At 43.7% G+C, this 25,417-nt stretch overlaps 1 protein-coding gene across 2 annotated transcripts in view; it reads right to left on the reverse strand.

Moving 5' to 3' along the window:
• LOC126184570 (sodium- and chloride-dependent GABA transporter 1) overlaps nucleotides 1-25,417 on the reverse strand; it is a 382,301-nt gene that overhangs the window by 160,354 nt on the left and 196,530 nt on the right. For both annotated transcript variants that reach the window (XM_049926999.1, XM_049926998.1), the window contains exon 2: nucleotides 4,161-4,673. In XM_049926999.1, the coding sequence (XP_049782956.1) occupies nucleotides 4,161-4,566 (406 nt within the window). In that variant the 5' untranslated portion in view covers nucleotides 4,567-4,673. The remainder of the gene's footprint in view (nucleotides 1-4,160; nucleotides 4,674-25,417) is intronic.

The following is a 25,417-nucleotide window of genomic DNA, read 5'->3' on the forward strand; positions in this document are numbered from 1 at the left end:
GCGCTTTATCTCACGGTATGTGATGTTGTTTTGCGAGAATTTGTCAAAGAATCGGCATATGTGCCCCTGCCCCCCCCCCCCCCCCCCTTCCAACAACTTTGAGTGGAGTGCGTCACTGCATAGCAACAACAGTGAATGCAGCATCTTCAGACACCTCGCAAAAAACTGTCGGATGAGTTTGATCATCGCCTGGATGTACGTACGGTGGACCCAGATTTGACATTTGTGAAAAGTGAATGGAAACTTTGATGGTAAATGTAATTATAAAAAGTACTAAGAGATTGCATGTGCATGCACGTAAAAGATATACTAATGTAAAATCGGATGTTTCTTAGGTAGTCCTAAGAAAAAGTTAAAATTTACTACAGATTTCTGTGTTGATTTATGTAGAAGGTATCGTATGAATCTTTTTGAAACTCACTGCATTTTAAGTGCAAGACCAAGGACCATGTAAGTTTGTTGTTGTTGTGGACTTCAGTCTGAAGACTGCGTTGGTGCAGCTCTGCACGCAACTCTATCCTTTGCAAGTCCCTTCATCTCTGCATAGCTCCAGTTATGTACACCCATTTGAACCTGCTTACTGTATTCAAGCCTTGGTCTCCCTCTACAATTTTTACCCACCTCATTTCCTTCCATTACGAAACTGACAATTCCTTGATGCCTCAGGATGTGTCCTATCAATCGATCCATTCTGTTAGTCAAGTTGTGCCATAAATTTCTTTTTACATCAGTTTGATTATTGTCCACGTTTCACTTCCTTACAAGGCTGCACTCCAGACAAATATCTTCAGAAAAGAATTCCTAACATTTAAATTTATATTAGATGTTAATATATTGCTCTTTTTCAGAGATAGTTTTCTTTCTGTTGCCAGTCCGCATTTTATATTCTCTCTACTTCAGCCATTGTAAGTTATTTTATTTCAGAAATGCCAAAACTCACCTGCTTCTTTTACTTCTCATTTCATAATTTTAATTCCTTTAGTATCTTCTCATTTAATTGGATTACACTCTATTACTCTTGTTTTAGTTTTGTTGGTGCTCTTCTTATAATCTGTTTTCAAGACGCTAACCATTCCGTTCAACTATTCCCCCAAATCCTTTGCCGTTTATAACAGAACTGGAATGTCATCGGTAGAATTTAAAATTTTTATTTATCCTCCATGAACTTAAATTCGCTTCCCAAGTTCTTTATTGGTTTCTTTACCGATTGCTCAATGTACAGTTAGAATAACATCGAGGACGGGCTACAACTCTGTCTCACTCCCTTCTCAACTACGGCTTCATTTTCATGTCCTTCGATTTTTAAACCGCAGTCTAGTTTCTGTAAAAGCTGTAAATACCCTTTCGCTCCATGCATTCTATCCATATTATCTTCAGAATTTCGAAGAGTGTACTCCAGTCGACAAGGTCAAAAACTTCCTCTATATCTACCAATGCTATAAAGGTTGGTGTGCCTTTCTTCAACTTACACTGAACAGCCAGAACATTATGACCACCTAACTAATAGCTGATATGTCAACTTCTGGCACGTTTAACAGTGGCGATGCGTCGTTGCTTGGAAGCAATGAGGCCTTGGTAGATCGCTGGAAGGAGTTGGCACTACATCTGCACACAAAAGTCACCCCTCGTAAATTCCAGGAGGGGAACGATGAGGTCCGACGCCACATTCAATCACATGCCAGATGTGTCCGATCGCGTTCAGATCTGATGAATTGGGGGGGAGGGGGGCAGCATGTCAACTGGAACTCGCAACTGTGTTTCTCGAAACACTACATCACACTTCTGGCTTTTTGACATGGCGCATTATCTTGTTGAAAAATGCCACTGCCGTCGGGAAACTTGGTCGTCATGAAGGGCTGTACGTGGTCTGGAACCAGTGTACGATAGTCCTTGGCCGTCATGGTGCCTTGCACAAGCTGCACTGAACCCATGGATGCCCACGTGAATGTTCCCCAGAGCATAATGTAGCCGCCGCCAGCTTATCTCCGCCCGCGGTACAGGTGTCAAGGAGCTTTCCCCTGGAAGAAGAAGGATTCGCGCCATCTCATAGGTATCATGAAGAAGGTATTGGAATTCATGAGACCACGCAAAGCTCTGCCACAGCGCCGACGTGCAGTGCCAATGGTCGCGTACCCTTTTCAGTCGTAGTTCCGATGTCGTGTTGTTAACTTTGGCACTTACATGGGTCGTCGGCTGCGGAGGCCCATCGTCTGGAGTGTTCGGTTCACTGTGTGTTCGGACAGACTTCTACTCCGCCCAGAATTAAGGACTGGTGATAGTTCCGCCACAGTTCGCTGCCTTCCTTGTTTTACCAGTCTGCCAAGGCTACGACGTCCGACATCTGTAATGAGGAATGGCCGTGCAATCGCACGTCGTCTGGACGTGGTTTCACTTTGATTTCGCTACGTGTTGGAGACACACACCACAGCGCTCCTCGAGGACCCGACAAATCGTGCAGTTTCCGAAATGCTCGTGCAGAACCTTTGGGCCATCACAGTCTGCCCTCAATCAAATTCAGACAGACCGCACTAGTTCCCCATTCTACAGAAGGACAGCACTCTGACTGACACTACCTTGCGTGTGTCTGACTACCACTCATTCCTCGTCAGGTGACGCTGACTGGTTTATATCGATAGTAGGTTGGTTGTCACAGTGTTCTGGCTTATCAGTGTATATTCTGTAAGTCGTAGGATCAGTTTCCTCGCGTGTCCCTACATTTCTCTCGAGCCCAAAGTGATATACCCAGGGGCTGGCTTCTACCAGTTGTACCATTCTTCCATAAATAATTCGTGTCAAAATTTGGAAATGTTGTTGTTGTGGTCTTCAGTCCTGAGACTGGTTTGATGCAGCTCTCCATGCTACTCTATCCAGTGCAAGCTTCTTCATCTCCCAGTACCTACTGCAGCCTACATCCTTCTGAATCTGCTTGGTGTATTCATCTCTTGGTCTCCCTCTACGATTTTTACCCTCCACGCTGCCCTCCAACACTAAATTGGTGATCCCTCGATGTCTCAGAACATGTCCTACCAACCGAACCCTTCTTCTAGTCAAGTTGTGCCACAAACTCCTCTTCTCCCCAATTCTATTCAATACTTCCTCATTAGTTATGTGATCTACCCATCTAATCTTCAGCATTCTTCTGTAGCACCACATTTCGAAAGCTTCTATTCTCTTCTTGTCTAAGCTGTTTATCGTCCATGTTTCACTTCCATACATGGCTACGCTCCATACAAATACTTTCAGAAATGACTTCCTGACACTTAAATCTATACTCGATGTTAACAAATTTCTCTTCTTCAGAAATGCGTTCCTTGCAATTGCCAGTAGATATTTTATATCTTCTCTGCTTCGACCATCATCAGTTATTTTGCTCCCCAAATAGCAACACTCCCTTACTACTTTAAGTGTCTCAGTTCCTAATCTAATACCCTCAACATCACCCGACTTAATTCGACTACATTCCATTATCCTCGTTTTGCTTTTGTTGATGTTCATCTTATATCCTCCCTTCAAGACACCATCCATTCCGTTCAACTGCTCTTCCAAGTACTTTGCCGTCTCTGACAGAATTACAATGTCATCGGCGAACCTCAAAGTTTTTATTTCTTCTCCACGGATTTTAATACCTACTCCGAACTTTTCTTTTGTTTCCTTTATTGCTTGCTCAATATACAGATTCAATAACATCGGGGATAGGCTACAACCCTGTCTCACTCCCTTCCCAACCACTGCTTCCCTTTCATACCCCTCGACTCTTATAACTGCCATCTGGTTTCTGTACAAATTGTAAATAGCCTTTCGCTCCCTGTATTTTACCCCTGCCACCTTCAGAATCTTCAATTGTGACTATTTTAGAAAGCTACCATTCATTTTCAAACCAAAGCACGCGTCTCTAATATTTAACTATAACATAATTTCAATGGAACATTCTAAAGACTTGTTTATACACCAGGTCAACATAACAAATGGTATATTAAATTAAGTAGTAAATAAATTGAGTTGCTGGCTCTTTGCACCCAACGCAATGGTGGAACTATGTAAAACAAGAAAGAAAACCTGACATGCAATGCGTACAAACGGAATCGAGATAGGATATAGAAAAAAAGACCGTGCCAAATGGCCATGGCGTGTAAGTGTCCATACAAAGAAAGTGTGCTTACCCTTGAAGAGGGGCGCGATCCGGAAGACGCCGAGCCCGCCGATGGTGAGCATCTGGCCGAGGGCGAGCTCCATGAAGAACATGGGGATGCCGGCGAGGACGAGCGTGAGGAAGTAGGGGATGAGGAAGGCGCCGCCGCCGTTCTTGTAGCACAGGTAGGGGAAGCGCCACACGTTGCCCAGCCCGATGGCGAGCCCCACCACGGACAGGATGAAGTCCAGCTTGCCGGCCCACGTGCCGCGCTCGGGCAGCGGCTCCGACGTCTTGCCGCCCCCGACGGCGGCGGCCGCGCCGGATCCGGTCGTCACCTCGACCGCCTCGAGCAGCGCCGAGCCGCCGCACTGGTTCATCTCGAGCGACAGCAGCTGCTTCTCGTTGCCCAGCGGGCTGTCTCGCGGGTCTGTCATCGCTTCCAGGTCGTCGCTCGCCGCCGCGCTCCCGGTCTCTGGTGCTGCTGTGTGCTGCTGCTGGTGGCGGTGGCCGCTAGTGGCGCATCCCCACTGCCGCTGCCCACCTGCGCACACACGCACACACACTTCCTGTACGTCGCGATACTTTCCACTTCCAACTGCATTTCTTTCCTTAGAAACTGCCCGACATGGCTCCAAGACTGCTGATTTTCAACTCGTGAAGAGAACGCGGCAAGTGCTATCCTGATTTCCCAGAAACTTTGCTCAGTGGAAAAGTGGTCAAAATAAGCGAATATCTGTCTCGGGATATCGGTAGATATTCGAACGTTTCAGAGAGAACTACGGTGAAAGTTTTCGAGGTACTTTATATACCTAATGAGTGAGTAAGTAGCTGAAACGGAGTGGTGGCGCAGTGGCTTCACACTTTTGCGCCCCGTGTTCGAGCGCCGATTATTATTTTTGTTTTTCCTTTATCTACCCATTTCCGTAGAAGATTGCTACGCGAATGTTTTACGTTGTATACTGAAATAACGTCGTTTTCGGTGAAAATTCTGGAGTGTATCTTGACTCATAATCAAACGCCAGCGACAGTTTTCGGAAAAGAAATACGTTATCTGTGGTTTATCGTAAAATGATTGCCAGCGTGTGAAATCTTCACCTGTGTTAACGACGTTTCTTTCTCGAGTGAGATTCATTTGAAGAAATGTCACTGTGGCAAACCTGTCTTCGTGCGGCGCTCGTTGTGTACGGAATTTCTATGTTTCGACTGTTTCTACGATCGGTATCATTCGATGGAATGCGCCAAATCTTCCTAAGGAATGAGCATAAGAATAAAGTATAAGAATGAAGAATTGACATAAGAATGGAAAAGAAGAATATGAATATTTAAAAAAGACTGTAACCCCTGAAAATACCATACACACATATATTATACAATACATGTATGACAATTGTTGTGAAACCAAGTCGTAATTTTACAATTAATATAACGCCCTTTTATACCATATCTTGATAAGAAACATTCGTCTAATAACCTTCCAAGGACAAGGGTAGATAAATGAAAATAAAATAAAACTATAACCAGGTTTCGAACACGGGACGCAAAAGTGGAAGGCAGCGACGCTAGCCACAACTCACCAATAAAGCTGAACTTATTGAGCGCAGAAAGACATCTAAATGACAACGGAAACACTGACCTTTGTTTCCTCAGAAACGGTCAAGTATCTACAGATAAGCTGAGAGACATGTTTGCATATTCTGAAATGTCTTCCACTAAGCGTAGTTTCTGGGAAATCACGTTATGGCACTTGGGAGTTCTCCTCGTCAGTCATTAAGGTGGCAGAATGAACCAGAATTCCACAGACGAGAGACGGCAGATACAAGAGTCATCTGAGTAAACGGACCCAGAAACTTCAAGAAAATTCAGCCAGCAAATCACCGAGTATACTATCGTTGACCGCCCTCTTGTACAAACACTCGATAATCATAATTCCACATTCGCATTCCCAACTGGACAAATTAACTGACGTGTTCGAGATAAGAGAAACCTTTTTATTTGCAAAGCAGTAAGGAAGGACGGAAGTAAGATGAGGTTTTAATGTCCCGTCAACGACTAGGTCGTTAGAGATGGTTTGGGTGGACGAGGAAGGAAATCTAACGTGTCCTTTTCAAAGAAATCATCTACGCCTACATTTACATCTATAAAGATACTCTGTAAATCACGAAGTATATACTGCACCGTCTCTAATGTTAGGATTTATTCCCGTTACAATCATTCGCGAAGGGCGGGAAGGACAACTATTGAAAAGCCGTGCGTCATTTATTTGGACAATTTTATCTTCGCAGTCCGTACCGGATCGATATGTATGGGACTGAGGAGTATATTTAGATTGTTTACTTAACACTGGTTTTTGAAGTTCTGTAAGTAGCCTTTTGTTGCGTAGTTGGCATCTGTCTTCAAGAGTGTGGCAATTCAAATTTTCCAACATTTACGTGACGCTCTCCCGTAAGTCAAACAAATCTTGGAACGCTCGTATCGCTTTTTTGGATGCGTCCAGTATTTCCTGTTAGATTTATTTGATATAAGTCCCACACATCTGATCGAAATTCTAAGATGAGACGCGCAAGTGATTTACAAGCAGATTTCTTTGTACACTGTTGGAAAAAATGCATTACCCTCAAGGATTGTGTTTAGTGGCACCAGCGTATAATACGTGCATAATGAGGGGTTACAGCGTTAATGATTCATTTGTCACGATCATCAGCGATCAGATGACACTCAGGAGGCCTGTCTCTTAAACCGCTGTTTTGACTCTACAGACGGTAAGTTTGCTGAGTTTAGAGACGAACAATCTAGGGTACAACCATGCACCACCGACGAGTACTTAATCGTGTTTAACAACTTCAGAAATTTGAACGGAATCGCATAGTGAGTCCCTGGGAAGCTGGGTAGACGTATCGACGGAATGCTGTACATGTTGGGCACAATGTACTGATGGTGTGTCGCTGCTTTGATGAGTGGCCCGTGGAACATTCCCATGAAACATTCCAACACCTGTAAACTGTATTCTGGACGTCGGTGTAGTATAGATGCACTTCAAGATCGACGCATTGTGTGTGCAGTGATGCCGGACCGAATATCATCCAGGGACGAAATCCGGGCAACAAGTTGCACCTGCTGTATCATCAGAGACCATTGTGAATCGTTTACTCTCAGCAAGATTAAGACCACGTGTGCCTCTGGTCAGGCTACCACTGACACCACGACACCCCAGTCATGGCTACTCTTGTGTCTATTATGTAAACTAAAGGTGAAAATGGGGGAGGAGTAGGAAAGGAAATGGAAGAAACTGATATCAGTTGCATCGGGGCTTTATACGGCTTTAGAGACGACGAGTGAAAATGTGTTCCGGACCAGGATTCGAATTGAGGACCTCCTGTTTAATAGGCAGTTGCACTAACCACTATGCCATCCGGACACAGAGTCTAACGCCACTGTACGGACTGTCTCTGTACGCTCCCTGGCTGACTGACATTCCCATCCAGCGCCACCTCTCCGCTGTCCCTGCTCATGTCATCCGTGCCCGCTAATCTTAGATTCCCACTGGAGGTCGGATGTATATGTGCATCCTTCCTGGAGTTTGTGGAATCATTGCTCATCGAAGTGAACCGGTTATATGAAAGTGTGGTGCCTGTTCCTTCGGACATGACACCACGCATTCATGTAACATACTCAGGTGTCGTGAAAGAGTTGACTGGACAGTAGAATGGGGCTCTGTCGTCTTCAGTGATAAGAGTAGATTCTGTCTGTATGCCAATAATGGACGTATGCGTGTGTGGCGTAGACATGACGATCTGCCTATTCCAAAGTGCATTCGCCCACTACGTACAGGTTCCATCCGAGGTTTCATGGTGCGGGGGCAATCAATTGTAGTTTGCATTCAGTACTAGTGTTTTTGCAGGATAAAGTAACCAATGCCCGCTACATTGCCTAGAACGTTATCCTCGTGCTACTGCCATTTCTGCGACGCAACGTGCCCTTCGTGGTGTCTAATAACTGCTCTGCCCAGCGAGCTCGCTAGATATCTCGCCAGTTTAACACCTGTGCAACGCAATGCAGCGGGAACTTACTCATTTTTCAGTGCCTGCAACAATTACCGAATTGCAACAAAGGCGCAAGATGCTTGGGTAAATCTATCACTGGATACCATTCGGCACCTTTATGGTCGTTTGCAGGCCCGCGTTGTCACAAGATGGAGATACATTATGTATTGATGAGACTGCTTTGGCACCCTTTACTGAGGCATACGTGTTTCATTTGCTCTGTATTTGTTAACATATACTCGCACAATGCTGAAGTACTTGTCAATAAAATGATCGTGTCTTCTTCCATTTTTTAAATTTTTATTTTCTATTTCTTTTTTTTTTTGCGGCAGTGTAGACTGAATGTTTTCCCAGTATCCTGCCAATGAACAGAAGTCTGCGACTTGCCTTTTCTACGAAGGAGCCTATGTGATCATTCCACTTCATATCCCTACAAATTGCTATACCCTGGTATTTATGTGAGTTGACTGATCCTATCTGTCAATCATCGACATTGCGGCCCTTGTATATTACGTTGTTCCGTTTTGAGAATTGCATGATTTTACATTTTTGTACACATAATGAAAGTTGCCAATATTTGCACCACTGCTCTGATTAAATATTTCTGTGGATTTTTTCAGACAGTTCTTCATCACAGATAACTGCATCATCTGCGAGAAGTTGGAGACTGTATTAATACTGCTTACCAGATCATTAATACAAATCATGAACAACAAGGCACCAAATGCACCTTCTCCAGGGCACACCTGAAGTCACATCTACTTCCGTCGCTGTCACCGCATCCCAGATAACATGCTGCTCTGTCCCCATCAATAAATCCACAATCCAGACACAAATTTGGTTTGATACATGATATCATCATAGTTTTGTTAATAATCGTTGGTGTAGTACCGAGTCAAATGACTTCCGGAAGTCAAGGAATACTGCATTTCGCCCGGGTTCCCGGGTTCGATTCCCGGCGGGGACAGGGATTTTCTCTGCCTCGTGATGACTGGGTGTTGTGTGATGTCCTTAGGTTAGTTAGGTTTAAGTAGTTCTAAGTTCTAGGGGACTGATGACCATAGATGTTAAGTCCCATAGTTCTCAGAGCCATTTGAACTATTTTTTTGAATACTGCATTCACCTGATTGCCTTGATCTATGGCTTTCAAGATCATGTGAGAAAAGCGCAAGTTCAATTTCGCACGAGCGGTGTTGTCTGAAGAAGTCTTACGCCTTAGCCTCGCGTGATCTATTGGAGTCATGAAAAACCGGAATCTGGATGGCCGGACGGGGCTTTGAACCACCTTCCTCCTCAGTGCCAGTCAAGTGCCTTAATTACTGCTTCACCACTCTCTGTCGCTTGATGGTGATTAACCGTACTGCTAAATCTCCAATGTTTTCTCCACATCGGAGCACAGCCACGAGTTTAGTATTGCCTATGTTCATTATTCACTGACATGTCTTCTTTCAGGTTACCCATGACCTGAAATGACCACAACAGGCTCATCAATACACACAGTAAAATAGCTGTTTAGGCGATGCAGCCGAATCATCATAAATTCTTACACCATTATTTCAACAGTCAATCACCTGGGCACTATGAAAGCGAGTTAGTGACACATAAACTAATCCCTGAATTCCTCGAGATGAGAGTGAGCATGGTTCAAAGAGGACTTGCGGTGATATCGAGGCGCATTCGTCAAAACGAAACAACATTGCGTTACTGCAAAGAATCAATGACCTGCTGATCAGTTTGTTATCATTAGAGCCATTCAGGGCCACAGACTACCTAGGCGAAAAAAGTGTCTGTTTCGTAAAGGACGATCAAAATGTTTCCGTTTGAGAGCGTTACAGCAGCGTATATGCAACGTAGCGCAACTCCGATGCGGATATATACTGTAAGCACCGACATGTAGTAACGGATTAGTGTGGCATTTGTGTCTTTGCCTGCGGTAAAAGCGGAAATGTGAACTATGGCGACGTTGTTACCAAATGCGTCTAAACAGGACCAACGTGCTGTTATTCAAATGGTTCAAATGGCTCTGAGCACTATGGGACTCAACATCTTAGGTCATAAGTCCCCTAGAACTTAGAACTACTTAAACCTAACTAACCTAAGGACATCACACACACCCATGCCCGAGGCAGGATTCGAACCTGCGACCGTAGCAGTCCCGCGGTTCCGGACTGCAGCGCCAGAACCGCTAGACCACCGCGGCCGGCCCGTGCTGTTATTCTTTCCTTGTCTGCCGAAGGGCAGACACCGGAAGACATCCATCGGAGAATGAAGAATGTGTATAGGGCAGCATGTTTGCCGAAAACCACCGTTGTGGAATGGGTGCCAAGTTTCGTGCTGGTCGCGATTCGCCGCGACGCATGTCCCCATATCGCAGATGTAACGCAGAAGTTACGGCAACTCAAGTGGGAAATATTGGAGCATACGCCCTGTAGTCCTGATGTCTGCCCATGCGATTGTATGCGGATATCAGGCCTTCGGTCCCTTAAAAACATCTTGAATGGTCGACGATCCCAGTCGGACGAGGATGTGCAGCAAGCAGTTTCAAAAATGGTTCAAATGGCTCTGAGCACTATGGGACTTAACATCTGTGGTCATCAGTCGCCTAGAACTTAGAACTACTTAAACCTAACTAACCTAAGGACATCTCACACATCCATGCCCGAGGCAGGATTCGAACCTGCGACCGTAGCGGTCAAGCGGTTCCAGACTGAAGCGCCTAGAACCGCACGGTCACACGGGTCGGCAGCAAGCAGTTACGGGCTTCTTCACGCAGAAGGACACGGTATTTTACCAAATAGGTATCTTCAGTCTGTTGTGTCGGTGGGATAATCCTCACGACGATTTTTCCTGCTTGGCATACCGACTCTGGACTGTATGGCCTTCGAATGAAAACTTTTTATCGCCCCTTATAACAGCGTGTTGCAGGCCCAGTTATAATCGTTAAAAAGGTAGACCTACTTATTTTGTACGCGGTTATTCACCTGAATTTTTTCAATGGATTGCTGATCTGAATTAAGTCAGTATCCACCTCTCAAATCCCGCGCTTCCTTACGCCAAATTCACAGTGGCGCCCGAACGTCTGGCACTTCAATTGGAAAAATTACAAAGTGTTTTAAAAGAATGGTGAACTGAATTTTGACAGCTGAGAGTGAATTTGATTTCTTTCATACCTCATTTAATCCAAAACAAAACTTGTAAAGTGTTTGTATTTTCTGTCGCCAGACGACGATTCTTGAACTTTTTAAGCCTGGGAAACCATTTTCAGGTAAATTTACTCCTTGTAAAAACACTGTGCGGAACGTTCACGATGTGTTAAGATTCATATCGCCTGACAGATGTCTTACCGACGAGGCCCACGAGAAAGACAGGCCGCGGTGGGTACGTCACGATGGTAGTCCTGAACTCGCTCGCTCGGTCAAATGGTTCAAATGGCTCTGAGCACTATGGGACTTAACATCAGAAGTCATCAGTCCCCTAGAACTTAGAACTACTTAAACCTAAGTAACCTATGGACATCACACACATCCATGCCCGAGGCAGGATTCGAACCTGCGACCGTAGTGGTCGCGCGGTTCCAGACTGAAGCGCCTAGAACCGCAGGCCACTTCGGCCGGCTCGCTCGCTCAGCTCAGCAGACAAAATGCGTTTCTAAACCTGTTAACTCGCAGCTGGGCGTTTAAGTAGTAACGAGAATTGCATCTTCCACTGGAACCTGCTATTATGAAGTCTTACTGATTAATTTTAGATCAATACTCGATATAAATGGTATAATGGCCTGTTTATAGCATATAGTCTCTTCTGCTTAACAGTACTCATTACATGCTGGAAATGGTACCTTATGCAACTGATAGTCATTTTAGCATGTTTTTATTTTATTGTACGCCAGTACAGCCGTAACAAATTATAAATAGGCCCATGGACTTCCCATCATTATAGGACTAATAACAGTAAGATTCCATAATAGCGGATTCCAGTAGAAGATTCCGTTTTCGTTTGTACGGACACGTCTAGTTAGAGATAGTATCAATAACTTGATTAGTATGAAATGGAGGTACAAAGCAATTAGCCAATAATAGTATATAAAAATTTCATTTTCAAATCGACTGTTTGGGAAAATTTCATATTGTAACTAAATATAAGTACAATTTGCTTGGTTGTTACATTCTATTCGTTATCTTGTATTTGCCTAACAAGCATGTTTTCTTGTGGTTACAGTGTGTTATTTTTAAAACTGATAGCCGGCCGAAGTGGCCGTGCGGTTAAAGGCGCTGCAGTCTGGAACCGCAAGACCGCTACGGTCGCAGGTTCGAATCCTGCCTCGGGCATGGATGTTTGTGGTGTCCTTAGGTTAGTTAGGTTTAACTAGTTCTAAGTTCTAGGGGACTAATGACCTCAGCAGTTGAGTCCCATAGTGCTCAGAGCCATTTGAACCATTTTAAAACTGAAACAACCGTCTGTTAGAAACGTCTGTATCACTCCATGAGTGGCGAGTCACTTGTCGAACTACATTACCTATGACTTTGCCTTTAAATCAGTCTCACGGTTGGTTGTGCAGCATATCTGCAAGTAATACTCTGAAGGCAGAGCCTTGACAACCAGTCAGGTCGTTAGGTGGTCGGTTCCGAGTTCGCTCGGTCCTCGTGTGCGCTGACAAAGCATGCTTACTCTTCCGTCCTGCCTCACTACACTCGGAGCTGCAGACGTTGTTTACATCGCGCTACACGACGACGCCCCCCCCCCCCCCCCCCCCCCATGAACCATGGACCTTGCCGTTGGTGGGGAGGCTTGCGTGCCTCAGCGATACAGATAGCCGTACCGTAGGTACAACCACAACGGAGGGGTATCTGTTGAGAGGCCAGACAAACGTGTGGTTCCTGAAGAGGGGCAGCAGCCTTTTCAGTAGTTGCAAGGGCAACAGTCTGGATGATTGACTGATCTGGCCTTGTTTTGGTAAACGGCCTTGCTGTGCTGGTACTGCGAACGGCTGAAAGCAAGGGGAAACTACGGCCGTAATTTTTCCCGAGGGCATGCAGCTTTACTGTATGATTAAATGATGATGGCGTCCTCTTGGGTAAAATATTCCGGAGGTAAAATAGTCCCCCATTCGGATCTCCGGGCGGGGACTACTCAAGAGGATGTCGTTATCAGGAGAAAGAGAACTGGCGTTCTACGGATCGGAGCGTGGAATGTCAGATCCCTTAATCGGGCAGGTAGGTTAGAAAATTTAAAAAGGGAAATGGATAGGTTAAAGTTAGATATAGTGGGAATTAGTGAAGTTCGGTGGCACGAGGAACAAGACTTCTGGTCAGGTGACTACAGGGTTATAAACGCAAAGTCAAATAGGGGTAATGCAGGAGTAGGTTTAATAATGAATAGAAAAATAGGAATGCGGGTAAGCTTCTACAAACAGCATAGTGAACGCATTATTGTGACCAAGATAGATACGAAGCCCACACCTACTACAGTAGTACAAGTTTATATGCCAACTAGCTCTGCAGATGACGAAGAAATTGAAGAAATGTATGATGAAATAAAAGAAATTATTCAGATAGTGAAGGGAGACGAAAATTTAATAGTCATGGGTGACTGGAATTCGAGTGTAGGAAAAGGGAGAGAAGGAAACGTAGTAGGTGAATATGGATTGGGGCTAAGAAATGAAAGAGGAAGCCGCCTGGTAGAATTTTGCACAGAGCACAACTTAATCATAGCTAACACTTGGTTTAAGAAACATGATAGAAGGTTGTATACATGGAAGAACCCTGGAGATACTAAAAGGTATCAGATAGATTATATAATGGTAAGACAGAGATTTAGGAACCAGGTTTTAAATTGTAAGACATTTCCAGGGGCAGATGTGGACTCTGACCACAATCTATTGGTTATGACCTGTAGATTAAAACTGAAGAAACTGCAAAAAGGTGGGAATTTAAGGAGATGGGACCTGGATAAACTGAAAGAACCAGAGGTTGTACAGAGTTTCAGGGAGAGCATAAGGGAACAATTGACAGGAATGGGGGAAAGAAATACAGTAGAAGAAGAATGGGTAGCTTTGAGGGATGAAGTAGTGAAGGCAGCAGAGGACCAAGTAGGTAAAAAGACGAGGGCTAGTAGAAATCCTTGGGTAACAGAAGAAATATTGAATTTAATTGATGAAAGGAGGAAATATAAAAATGCAGTAAATGAAGCAGGCAAAAAGGAATACAAACGTCTCAAAAATGAGATCGACAGGAAGTGCAAAATAGCTAAGCAGGGATGGCTAGAGGACAAATGTAAGGATGTAGAGGCTTATCTCACTAGGGGTAAGATAGATACTGCCTACAGGAAAATTAAAGAGACCTTTGGAGATAAGAGAACCACTTGTATGAACATCAAGAGCTCAGATGGAAACCCAGTTCTAAGCAAAGAAGGGAAAGCAGAAAGGTGGAATGGCGATGCCCTTGAGGACAATATTATGGAAATGGAAGAGGATGAAGATGAAATGGGAGATTCGATACTGCGTGAAGAGTTTGACAGAGCACTGAAAGACCTGAGTCGAAACAAGGCCCCCGGAGTAGATAACATTCCATTGGAACTACTGACGGCCCTGGGAGAGCCAGTCCTGACAAAACTCTACCATCTGGTGAGCAAGATGTATGAAACAGGCGAAATACCCTCAGACTTCAAGAAGAATATAATAATTCCAATCCCAAAGAAAGCAGGTGACAGATGCGAAAATTACCGAACAATCAGTTTAATAAGCCACAGCTGCAAAATACTAACACGAATTCTTTACAGACGAATGGAAAAACTAGTAGAAGCCGACCTCGGGGAAGATCAGTTTGGATTCCGTAGAAATACTGGAACACGTGAGGCAATACTGACCTTACGACTTATCTTAGAAGAAAGATTAAGGAAAGGCAAACCTACGTTTCTAGCATTTGTAGACTTAGAGAAAGCTTTTGACAATGTTGACTGGAATACTCTCTTTCAAATTCTAAAGGTGGCAGGGGTAAAATACAGGGAGCGAAAGGCTATTTACAATTTGTACAGAAACCAGATGGCAGTGGTTGGGAAGGGAGTAAGACAGGGTTGTAGCCTCTCCCCGATGTTATTCAATCTGTATATTGAGCAAGCAGTAAAGGAAACGAAAGAAAAATTCGGAGTAGGTATTAAAATCCATGGAGAAGAAATAAAAACTTTGAGGTTCGCCGATGACATTGTAATTCTGTCAGAGACGGCAAAGTACTTGGAAGAGCAGTTGAATGAAGGGAGGATATAAGATGAACATCAACAAAAGCAAAACGAGGATAATGGAATGTAGTCGAATTAAGTCGGGTGATGTTGAGGGTATTAGATTAGGAAATGAGACACTTAAAGTAGTAAAAGAGTTTTGCTATTTGGGGAGCAAAATAACTGGTGATGGTCGAAGTAGAGAGGATATAAAATGTAGACTGGCAATGGCAAGGAAAGCGTTTCTGAAGAAGAGAAATTTGTTAACATCGAGTATAGATTTAAGTGTCAGGATGTCATTTCTGAAAGTATTTGTATGGAGCGTAGCCATGTGTGGAAGTGAAACATGGATGGTAAATAGCTTGGACAAGAAGAGAATAGAAGCTTTCGAAATGTGGTGCTACAGAAGAATGCTGAACATGAGATGGGTAGATCACATAACTAATGAGGAAGTATTGAATAGGATTGGGGAGAAGAGAAGTTTGTGGCACAACTTGACCAGAAGAAGGGATCGGTTGGTAGGACATGTTCTGAGGCATCAAGGGATCACCAATTTAGTATTGGAGGGCAGCGTGGAGGGTAAAAATCGTAGGGGGAGACCAAGAGATGAATACACTAAGCAGATTCAGAAGGATGTAGGTTGCAGTAGGTACTGGGAGATGAAGAAGCTTGCACAGGATAGAGTAGCATGGAGAGCTGCATCAAACCAGTCTCAGGACTGATGACCACAACAACAACAACAACACGACGACGACAGTAAAAATTCAGACATGGTGTCTTGTGAATGATTTAAGATAGCTCTGCATTGACGTGATTTAATTTAGGCGCAGTTCAGCATCCATGTGGGTAAGGTTACGTTTCTTCGTTCTGATGGAGGCTTTGTCCGAATATGCAAGGATCAATACCGGTCTTTCATTTAAGTAATTCCTGGCAATATGTCGAATTTCACGTTACTTCCCACTCATTTAAGAATGTTACAGAGATTTCAAAGTATATTGAGTTCTATTCTGCTTTAGTGAACGTTTGGTATTTGTTTAACCACATGGTCCGGTTGTGGACATTTGCGTCTACGGTTCAGGAGTCAGTGGCACATGTCCTTGTTTAGTCTTTGTTCTAAGAAACAGCAGGTGTGAGCACAGCTTACTACCAGGACGTGCTGAAAATTAATCCCTCTGAATTTTTTATGTGAAAATACTTAAAGCTTTTTAATTAACCAAACGTTATTTACGTTTTACATATTCATTCTACATGTTATTTATTCTTCATGTTTACATATTTATCGCTCAACGTAGTCACCCTGACGAAAAACCAATCCGTTGATACCGTCACTGTAGAAAGTTTGAATTCGTTGACTGAGCCACAACCTCATTTCTGCTTGCGCCGCCTCATCATTATCAAAGTGCAGTCCTCGAAAGTGTTCTTTAAGTTTCGGAAAGAGATAAAAACTGTATTGGATCATTTCGGGATTGTATGGAGAATGACCGATTACACGGAACACAAGGTATCGGATTGATGCAGATGTCGCAGCGCTCGGGTGTGTGGTCTGGTATTGTCATGCTAAGAAAGAGGATGCTCCACGTGGGGACAAACTTTACGAATTCGTGCTTTCATTTTTCTGAGGGTCTTGCAGTACCTCGCAGAGTTTATGGCTCAAATGGCTCTGAGCACTATGGGACTTAACATCTGAGGTCATCAGTCCCCTAGAACTTAGAACTACTTAAACCTAACTAACCTAAGGAAATCACACAACACCCAGCCATCACGAGGCAGAGAAAATCCCTGACCCCGCCGGGAATCGAACCCGGGAACCCGGGCGTGGGAAGCGAGAACGCTACCGCACGGCCACGAGATGCGGGCGCAGCAGAGTTTATGGTTGTACCTTTAGACATTAATTTCAAATGCACCACGTCGTGAACATCCCGTAACACTCTGAGCATGACTTTGTCTACCGATGGCATGGTCTTGAACTTTTTTGGCGTCGGTAATCCTTTGTGGTAGAACTCCACGGATGCACTCTTGTTTTCGGAGTCAGAGTGTGTACCTAGCTTTCACCACCTGTCAGAATGTTATAACGAAATCCATCACTCTCAAGCTGAAAACGCAAAAGGAATTGTCGAAATGTGTTCAATCTTATCTTTTGCAGGTCAGGAGTGAGCATTCGAGGCACCCAAATTGTGCAAAGTTTTCTGTACCGTAGTTCTGCAATGATGGCCCGTACACGCTCTCTTGATATGTCACACGTACCTGAAAGCTGTGTGTGTCATCCAGCTATTTTCTCTGACAAGTTCATCAACCCGATACCAATGAGCCTCGACGGCTGCCCTACGCAGTCGTCCACTCAGAGCTTTGTGACACACGTAGAGGTTAGCACCGCCGTTTCTTTCATTACAAGCACTAACAATCCTACGTCGCATATTATCGATATCAATACAATAATCACAGTAAACAGCTTTCATTCTTCTATGGATTTTCACTAGTGGCACTTTTTCTGCGTTAGAAACACGATTAAAGCAAGCTGTTTATCACGTACCAACCTAGTTACGTTACGCTACAATTCGAAGCCCTTTAGCGGCAAAGGGTTGCAACTCGCGTCAGCGAAGAGGGAAAGTCGAACGAGTGATATAAATCACATGTAATAACTCAAACAATATTGAGAACAGAATAGAAAATTCGGAAGCATTACTTTTCAAAAACATGGTTCAAATGGCTCTGAGCACTATGGGACTCAACATCTTAGGTCATAAGTCCCCTAGAACTTAGAACTACTTAAACCTAACTAACCTAAGGACATCACACACACCCAAGCCCGAGGCAGGATTCGAACCTGCGACCGTAGCAGTCCCGCGGTTCCGGACTGCAGCGCCAGAACCGCTAGACCACCGCGGCCGGCATTACTTTTCAGCACGCCCTCTTATAAACGATCTATCTTCAGCAGCCCGCATCTCGTGGTCGTGCGGTAGCGTTCTCGCTTCCCACGCACGGGTTCCCGGGTTCGATTCCCGGCGGGGTCAGGGATTTTCTCTGCCTCGTGATGGCTGGGTGTTGTGTGCTGTCCTTAGGTTAGTTAGGTTTAAGTAGTTCTAAGTTCTAGGGGACTTATGACCACAGCAGTTGAGTCCCATAGTGCTCAGAGCCATTTGAACCATATCTTCAGCAGAGTCCAAGCCACGATAACTGCGTGCAGCAGATGACACATTTTCTAATTCTCTATACGATTTTCAGCCCGATAAGGCAAGTCACGAGTTGAAGAGAACTTCGAGACGCATGTTGCAGTCACGAAGATTTCAAGACATTACATTTCAGCCGGCTGCAGTGGCCGAGTGGATCCTGGCGCTTCAGTCTGGAACCGTGCGACCGCTACGGTCGCAGGTTCGAATCCTGCTCGGGCATAGATGTGTGTGATGTCCTTAGGTTAGTTAGGTTTAAGTAGTTCTAAGTTCTAGGGGACTGATGACCTCCGATGTTAAGTCCCGTAGTGCTAGGAGCATTTGAACCATTACATTTCAGGAATTCATTGTTTTATTATTAGTCATCAAGCCATGCAAAAGGTAGTCCTATCTTTATTGCACGTGTATTTTCTAGAAGAAAAGACACATTCATACCTATAAGTTGCATTAGGACTGTTGAAGAACTTGGATGTAAATTTGTCTTACGTTAACGCATGTTTACACACACATCAAAAAAAGTTTTGCATCACCTCGTTTCCGAGAGTTCCGGAACCTGTACAGAAAATTGGAACAGAGATCAACATAAACATCATTTCCGCCCTTTTTATTGCTCATGACAACCACACATTGCATGTTGTACCAGCATACAGCGAGGCCTTCAGAGGTGGTGGTCCAGATTTCTGTACACACCGGTACCTCTAATACTCATTAGCACTTCCTCTTGCATTGATGCGTGCCTGTATACGTCATGGCATACTATCCACAAGTCCATCAAGGCACTGTTGGTCCAGATTGTCCCACTCCTCAACGTTGATTCGGCGTAGATCCCTCAGAGTGGTGGTGGGTCACGTCGTCCACAAACAGCCCTTTTCAATCTATCCCAGGCATGTTCGATAGGGTTCATGTCTGGAGAACATGCTGGCCATTCTGGTCGAGTGATGTCGTTATCCTGAAAGAAGTCATTCACAACATATGCACGATGGGGACGCGAATTGTCGTCCATGAAGAGGAATGCCTCGCCAATATGCTGCCGATATGGTTGCACTATCGGTCGGAGGATGGCATTCACGTATCGTACGGCCGTTACGGCGCCTTCCATGACCACTAGCGGCGTACGTCGGCCCCACAGAATACAGCAGGGAACCTCCACCTTGCTGCACTCGCTGGACAGTGTGTCTAAGGGCGAATACAGACTACTCTGACGTGACGTGGAAACACGTGGGCTCACGTCATAACGCGCGTGATATAAAAATCCAACACAGGGTTTTCTGCGCTTATGTTTATATTGAGCTGACGCTACACGCCTTATGACTCGTGGTAAGAACATCTAAATTTCTAGATTTTCGTCAGTCGTGGGAGGCGTCAGAAGTGTGAAGTGGTTACCCCTCTACCGTTTGCAGTTATTATTTGAAGATTGAGGAGATGTTGATTGAATACTTTCGGTCCAATCCGGTGCTGTATGACCCTACAAACCGGGAATATCGTAACCAGCATTCAAGAAAAGAGGCTTGGGACGAAATAGGAGAAAAACTCGGCATTACAGATTAGTGAAAACAGTTACTTTTTCCTTATTTTTTATTGGTTTTTCTTTTTTACAATTTATAATAGTTCAATAGGCGTTATATTTTATATTGATAGGAAAAAAAGTATCAATCCATAACAAGTAAAACCAGATATGAATATAACAGATATCTATTATATAAATTGGATTATATCAATTGTAATTAAAAATAACACCCAATTGAACTTAAAACGGTCGGTTGTTGAAAAAAAACGTTTGTCGTCATCCGTACAAGAAATGGTTAAAATAATGAAAGACAACTAACGCTTGCGCTCCCAAGTAATTCTTCAAAGTGCACACGCTACATCAAGTGACAACGTGGACGATGAATGCGAACTTTTTTTCCTCAGCATGGTGAAAAATGTGAAACAATTGCGTCCTGATGAGCAAATTAGAGTGAAGATGGAAGTAAGCAACATTGTTTTGGGGGCTGCGTTGCAAGCAGCACGTGGGAGCTCATTTCAGGTGAATCCTGGTTACCACAATACTCTTAATACAAATCCATCATCATTCTATCAGTCCTCCTCAACACCATCTCCTCAACGATCTGAACACAGCTTGGACTGCTCAACGGACTCAACGTTGTCCTACACTTGGCAAGAGAAACAGCAGTTTCTGTTTTCTTATTTGTAATTACCTTCTGATGTATAATAAAACGCACTTTGTGAAAAGAAAATCAATAAAAATTCCAAAATGCCTCTGTGATAATATTTTTCCCTCCAAGATATATAATACAATAAAGTATTAGCACTTACGTCAAGCAAACTGCAAGTCGTATCTCCACCGGAATGCTTTCCCTGAGTTGCGTGAAGCGTTTTTCAATTATCGAACCAACCAAGCTCAGGAGATGGTAGAATTCAGTTTTTGTCATTCTGTAATACCACTTAAACCGCTCTTCATCTTCTATTAGTTGAGGCATTAAATTTTGGAACTCCCCGAATACGTTTCGCCCCACATTGATAGGATGCACCCATTCTCTAGACGAGCAAATGGATGCAATACACAGAGCAGCCATTTCTTCTTCTTCTTCTTCTTCTTCTTCTTCTTCCAGCATGTCAAAAACACGCTGTACATTCATGGTAGCAGGTTCAAAACAAACTGTCTGAAAATACAATGCAGACGAAGTAGTTGTTTCATGCTGCTATACGTCAGGCGAATGTGAACACAGCTTCATGTCTGACGTGGTCCCACGCTGCCTGACGTGACGTGTTCCCACGTCACGTCAGAGTAGTCTGTGTTCACCTTAAGGCATACAGCCTGACTGGGTTGTCTTCAAACACGTCTCGGACGATTGTCTGATTGAAGGCATTTGCGACACTCATCGGTGAAAAGAACGTGATGCCAATCCTGAGCGGTCCATTCGGCATGTTGTTGGGCCCATCTGTACCGCGGTGCATTGTGTCGTGGTTGCAAAGATGGACCTCGCCATAGACGTCGGGAGTGAAGTTGCGCATCATGCAGCCTATTGCGCACAGTTTGAATCGTAACTCGACGTCCTGTGGCTGCACGAAAAGCATTATTCAACCTGATGGCGTTGCTGTCAGGGTTCCTCCGAGGCATAATCCGTTGGCAGCGGTCATTCACTGCAGTAGTAGTCGTTGTGCGGCCTGAGGAGGTATGCCATCGACAGTGCCTGTCTCTCTGTATCTCTTCCATCTCCGAACAACATCGCGTTGGTTCATTCCGAGACGCCTGGACACTTCCCTCCTTGAGAGCCCTTCCTGACACAAAGTAACAATGCGGATGCGATCGAACTGCGGTACTGACCGTCTAGGCACGGTTGAACTACAGACAACACGAGCCATCTACCTCCTTCCTGGTGGAATGACTGGAACTGACCGGCTGTCGGACCCCCTCCGTCTAATAGGCGCTGCTCATGCATGGTTGTTTACATCTTTGGGTAGGTTTAGTAAAATCTCTGAACAGTCAAAGGGACTGTGTCTGTGTTACGTTATCCACAGACAACGTCTGTCTTCAGTAGTTTTGGGAACCGGGGTGATGCAAAACTTTTTTGTTGTGTGTATATTACTTTGCGCTTTGAAAGTTCGCTCACTACCAGACATATTTCATTACTGGTAGTCATATCACATTTTATGCTTATTCATGTGTATTTTCAGGGTATTCATACTGGTGTCATAACTTATGCCAGCGGGACTGCTACGGTCGCAGGTTCGAATCCTGCCTCGGGCATGGATGTTTGTGACGTCCTTAGGTTAGTTAGGTTTAAGTAGTTCTAAGCTCTAGGGGACTGATGGCCACAGATGTTAAGTCCCATAGTGCTCAGAACCATTTGAACCATTTTGAACTTATGCCCCATCAGTTCAAAAAGTTTCGAGACTGGATATATAAAAAATAGATGTAAGTTAAGATGGTTGTTTTAATGCTTCAGGTGTTCTACACAGTCTTCACTCACTCGCGTACAACGCACAGAACGTTCATACAACAATGTGAAACTGTCATAAAATTCTTTGTTTGGTATGTTGTTCAACTCGCTCGACGCAATAGCTGGAATTTCGGTTTCGTCATCAAAACGGTAGCGCTTCATGTGAATTTCTGCACTTTGCTGTTTTGCTGTGGGTTCGTACTGATAACACCAAGTCTTTTCACACGTGATGATGTTTTTCAGGAAAGAATGCCGGCATTTTACATTTCCTTCAAGTCGTGGAAGACGGTTACGCATTCTTGTTTCTGCTCGGTAGTCAAGGTGTGTAGCACAAACTTCGCAAACATTTTTCTCTTCTTCAAAACATTCTGGAGAATGTCTTGAACACGTGATTAAAAAAAAATGGTTCAAATGGCTCTGAGCACTATGGGACTTAACATCTGAGGTCTTCAGTCCCCTAGGACTTAGAACTACTTAAACCTAACTAACCTAAGGACATCACACACATCCATACCCGAGGCAGGATTCGAACCTGCGACCGTAGCAGTCGCGCGGTTCCGGACTGAAGCGAACACGTGGTCTAGAAATTCTGCTTCTTTGCGATCTGTTGTCAACAGTCGTTACTACAAGCTGCCACTGTAGTTGCTTCGTTGACGTCGCTTTTATGCAAGCAATGAAATCGGTTTCGGAACATTTTGGACTGACATTGTAAACAGTCTTAGTTATGTAAAAACTTGTGGTAGCGGATGCTTCAACTGAAATACTGATTTTTGTATGGACGTGAATCAACTTTTTGTTGTTTTTTTGAAAAACTTTAGTTATTCATAGCGATGTTATAAATTGTGTTGGTTACCTTAATGATTTCAACTTTTTTTATTTTTTAAGCTCACAGTTCAGTAAACCAAACCGTATAGTATAGTTTTATACATTTTAATAATAAATCTGAAATGCTGCGTTTTTAATTCTAAAATAGTTCTGCAGGTTGCTTGTTTCAAAATTTATCCTGGTAGGACCCACCCGACAAGTTCATCCAAGAGATCTATAGGTCCTAAATACGGCACTGGGTATATTTATTCTCTGTACTGTTAGGGTGATAATCATTCAAACAAAGGCGTTCTTCGTTGCGAAAAGATCTTTTCACGAAATTTCAATCTTCATTGTTCTTCTCTGAATTGGAAAATATTTTGGTGACACCCACCTACATAGGAAGAAATGATACTTGTAATAAAGTAAGAGAAATCAGAGCTCTCATGGAAAAATTTAAGTGTTTTTTTTTCAAGTTCGCTGTTAGAGTGTGGAACGGCAGAGAAAGAGTGTGAAAGTGATTCGATGAATCTTCTGCCAGCCACTTAAGTATGAATTGCAGAGTAGTCATGTAGATTTAGATGCAATGGCACAATGCACATTAGATTAGTTTCGGGTATGAAGCGGGACTATCGTTCTTTTTTTACCGATTTTCAGGTGGTAATAGTACAATATTCCCGTACCGAGTTGGTTACTCAAGCCTTAGTGTGACTGACACTTGTTATTGAGAGGAGTTTTAGTTCTGAGTCATCATCATTTGATCAAACTGTTTTTTTTTTTCAAAGAGTCTCGTGTTTTAATGAAGACCGCAGTAATGGCTGGCTAACAAGGGGACAACCCGCGACCAGACCAATGAATTAGGCTTACTTTTGACAGGTCGCTTGGGTCGCTTGTGTTTTGTCTCACCACCCCAGTTTTTGAAAAAAAAAAAAACAAAAAAAAAAACACCTCTAAGGTTCATGATGCGGAACCGACTCAGAACGGAGTGGATCGACAGATAATTGAACACTGAGCATATTATCGAGGAAAGAAACTGCTACGGCCGCTGCTTATGTACCCATAAGGGGAACACCACTCAACGAAAAGTCTCTGGTGCAGCGACTAGGTAGTTCGCCAGGGGAGCAGAGAGCTTGTGTTCGATTCCCAAAATGAATTCTGCTGTTTTGTTTTCATTTGATTTTTTCCGTATCGAAAATGGTAGGCACCGGAGTGTTAACAAGGTAATCAATAAGGAAGAATAACAAAGTACGCAAATAAATTTCTCAAACGACTTGAACTAGTAAAGAATTCGCTCATCTGTAACGTGTCCTCATTTTCCTTCGAACAACTGCACTGATGGTACTTGTCATATAAACATTCGATGCAAATATACTCCCAGCACCAAGAACATGCAATGAAAGCAATCTTCGCGCAACTACATCGTTCCTTGCGAAGATTTGGTTTAAAACAGGCTTGGATTACATATCAAAATATTTAGTTTTCGGGAATTAATTTTAATGCATACCACGCATATGATAACACCCTCGCTGTTGTGCAGTTCCTGTTGGGTTTCCACAAGAACGCTGCAATTAGGGAACCTCCAAATAAAGTTCAGTACTGCGTCTCGCTGTAAACAAGCACCGCGCGTTTGGCTGTTTGTAGTTCGTGGTGACGAACTCGCAGTAGTACTACTCCGAATCGTTTCCACACAACGAGGCTTAAAATTTTAATTTCTTACTATTCCAAGTCGTTTGAGAAATTTATTTGCCAACCTTGTTGTCATTCCTTATTGATTACCTTATTAACATTCATATTCCTATCGGTTTCGACATGGAAAAAATACAAGTAAGAAAACTGCAGAATCAATTTATGAATCGAATACAGGTTCCCTTTTCCCAAGCAAACTGTCTTCGTCGTTACGCCAGCGACGCTTTCGTTAAACAGTGTTTACATTATAGGTACATAAACGTCAACCGCAACAATTTTTTCTAGGACAATATGCATCAGTGGATCCCATATTTGATGATGAAATATGCTCAGTTTACAATTTTATATCGATCGTTTCGCTTCTGAGTCGATACACATCGTGAACTTTAGGAGTGGTTCTCTCAAAACCAGAGGGCTGTCGAGCCAAAATACCTT

This window comes from Schistocerca cancellata, chromosome 4 (assembly GCF_023864275.1).
Source record: "Schistocerca cancellata isolate TAMUIC-IGC-003103 chromosome 4, iqSchCanc2.1, whole genome shotgun sequence".
Classification (NCBI taxonomy): domain Eukaryota; kingdom Metazoa; phylum Arthropoda; class Insecta; order Orthoptera; family Acrididae; genus Schistocerca; species Schistocerca cancellata.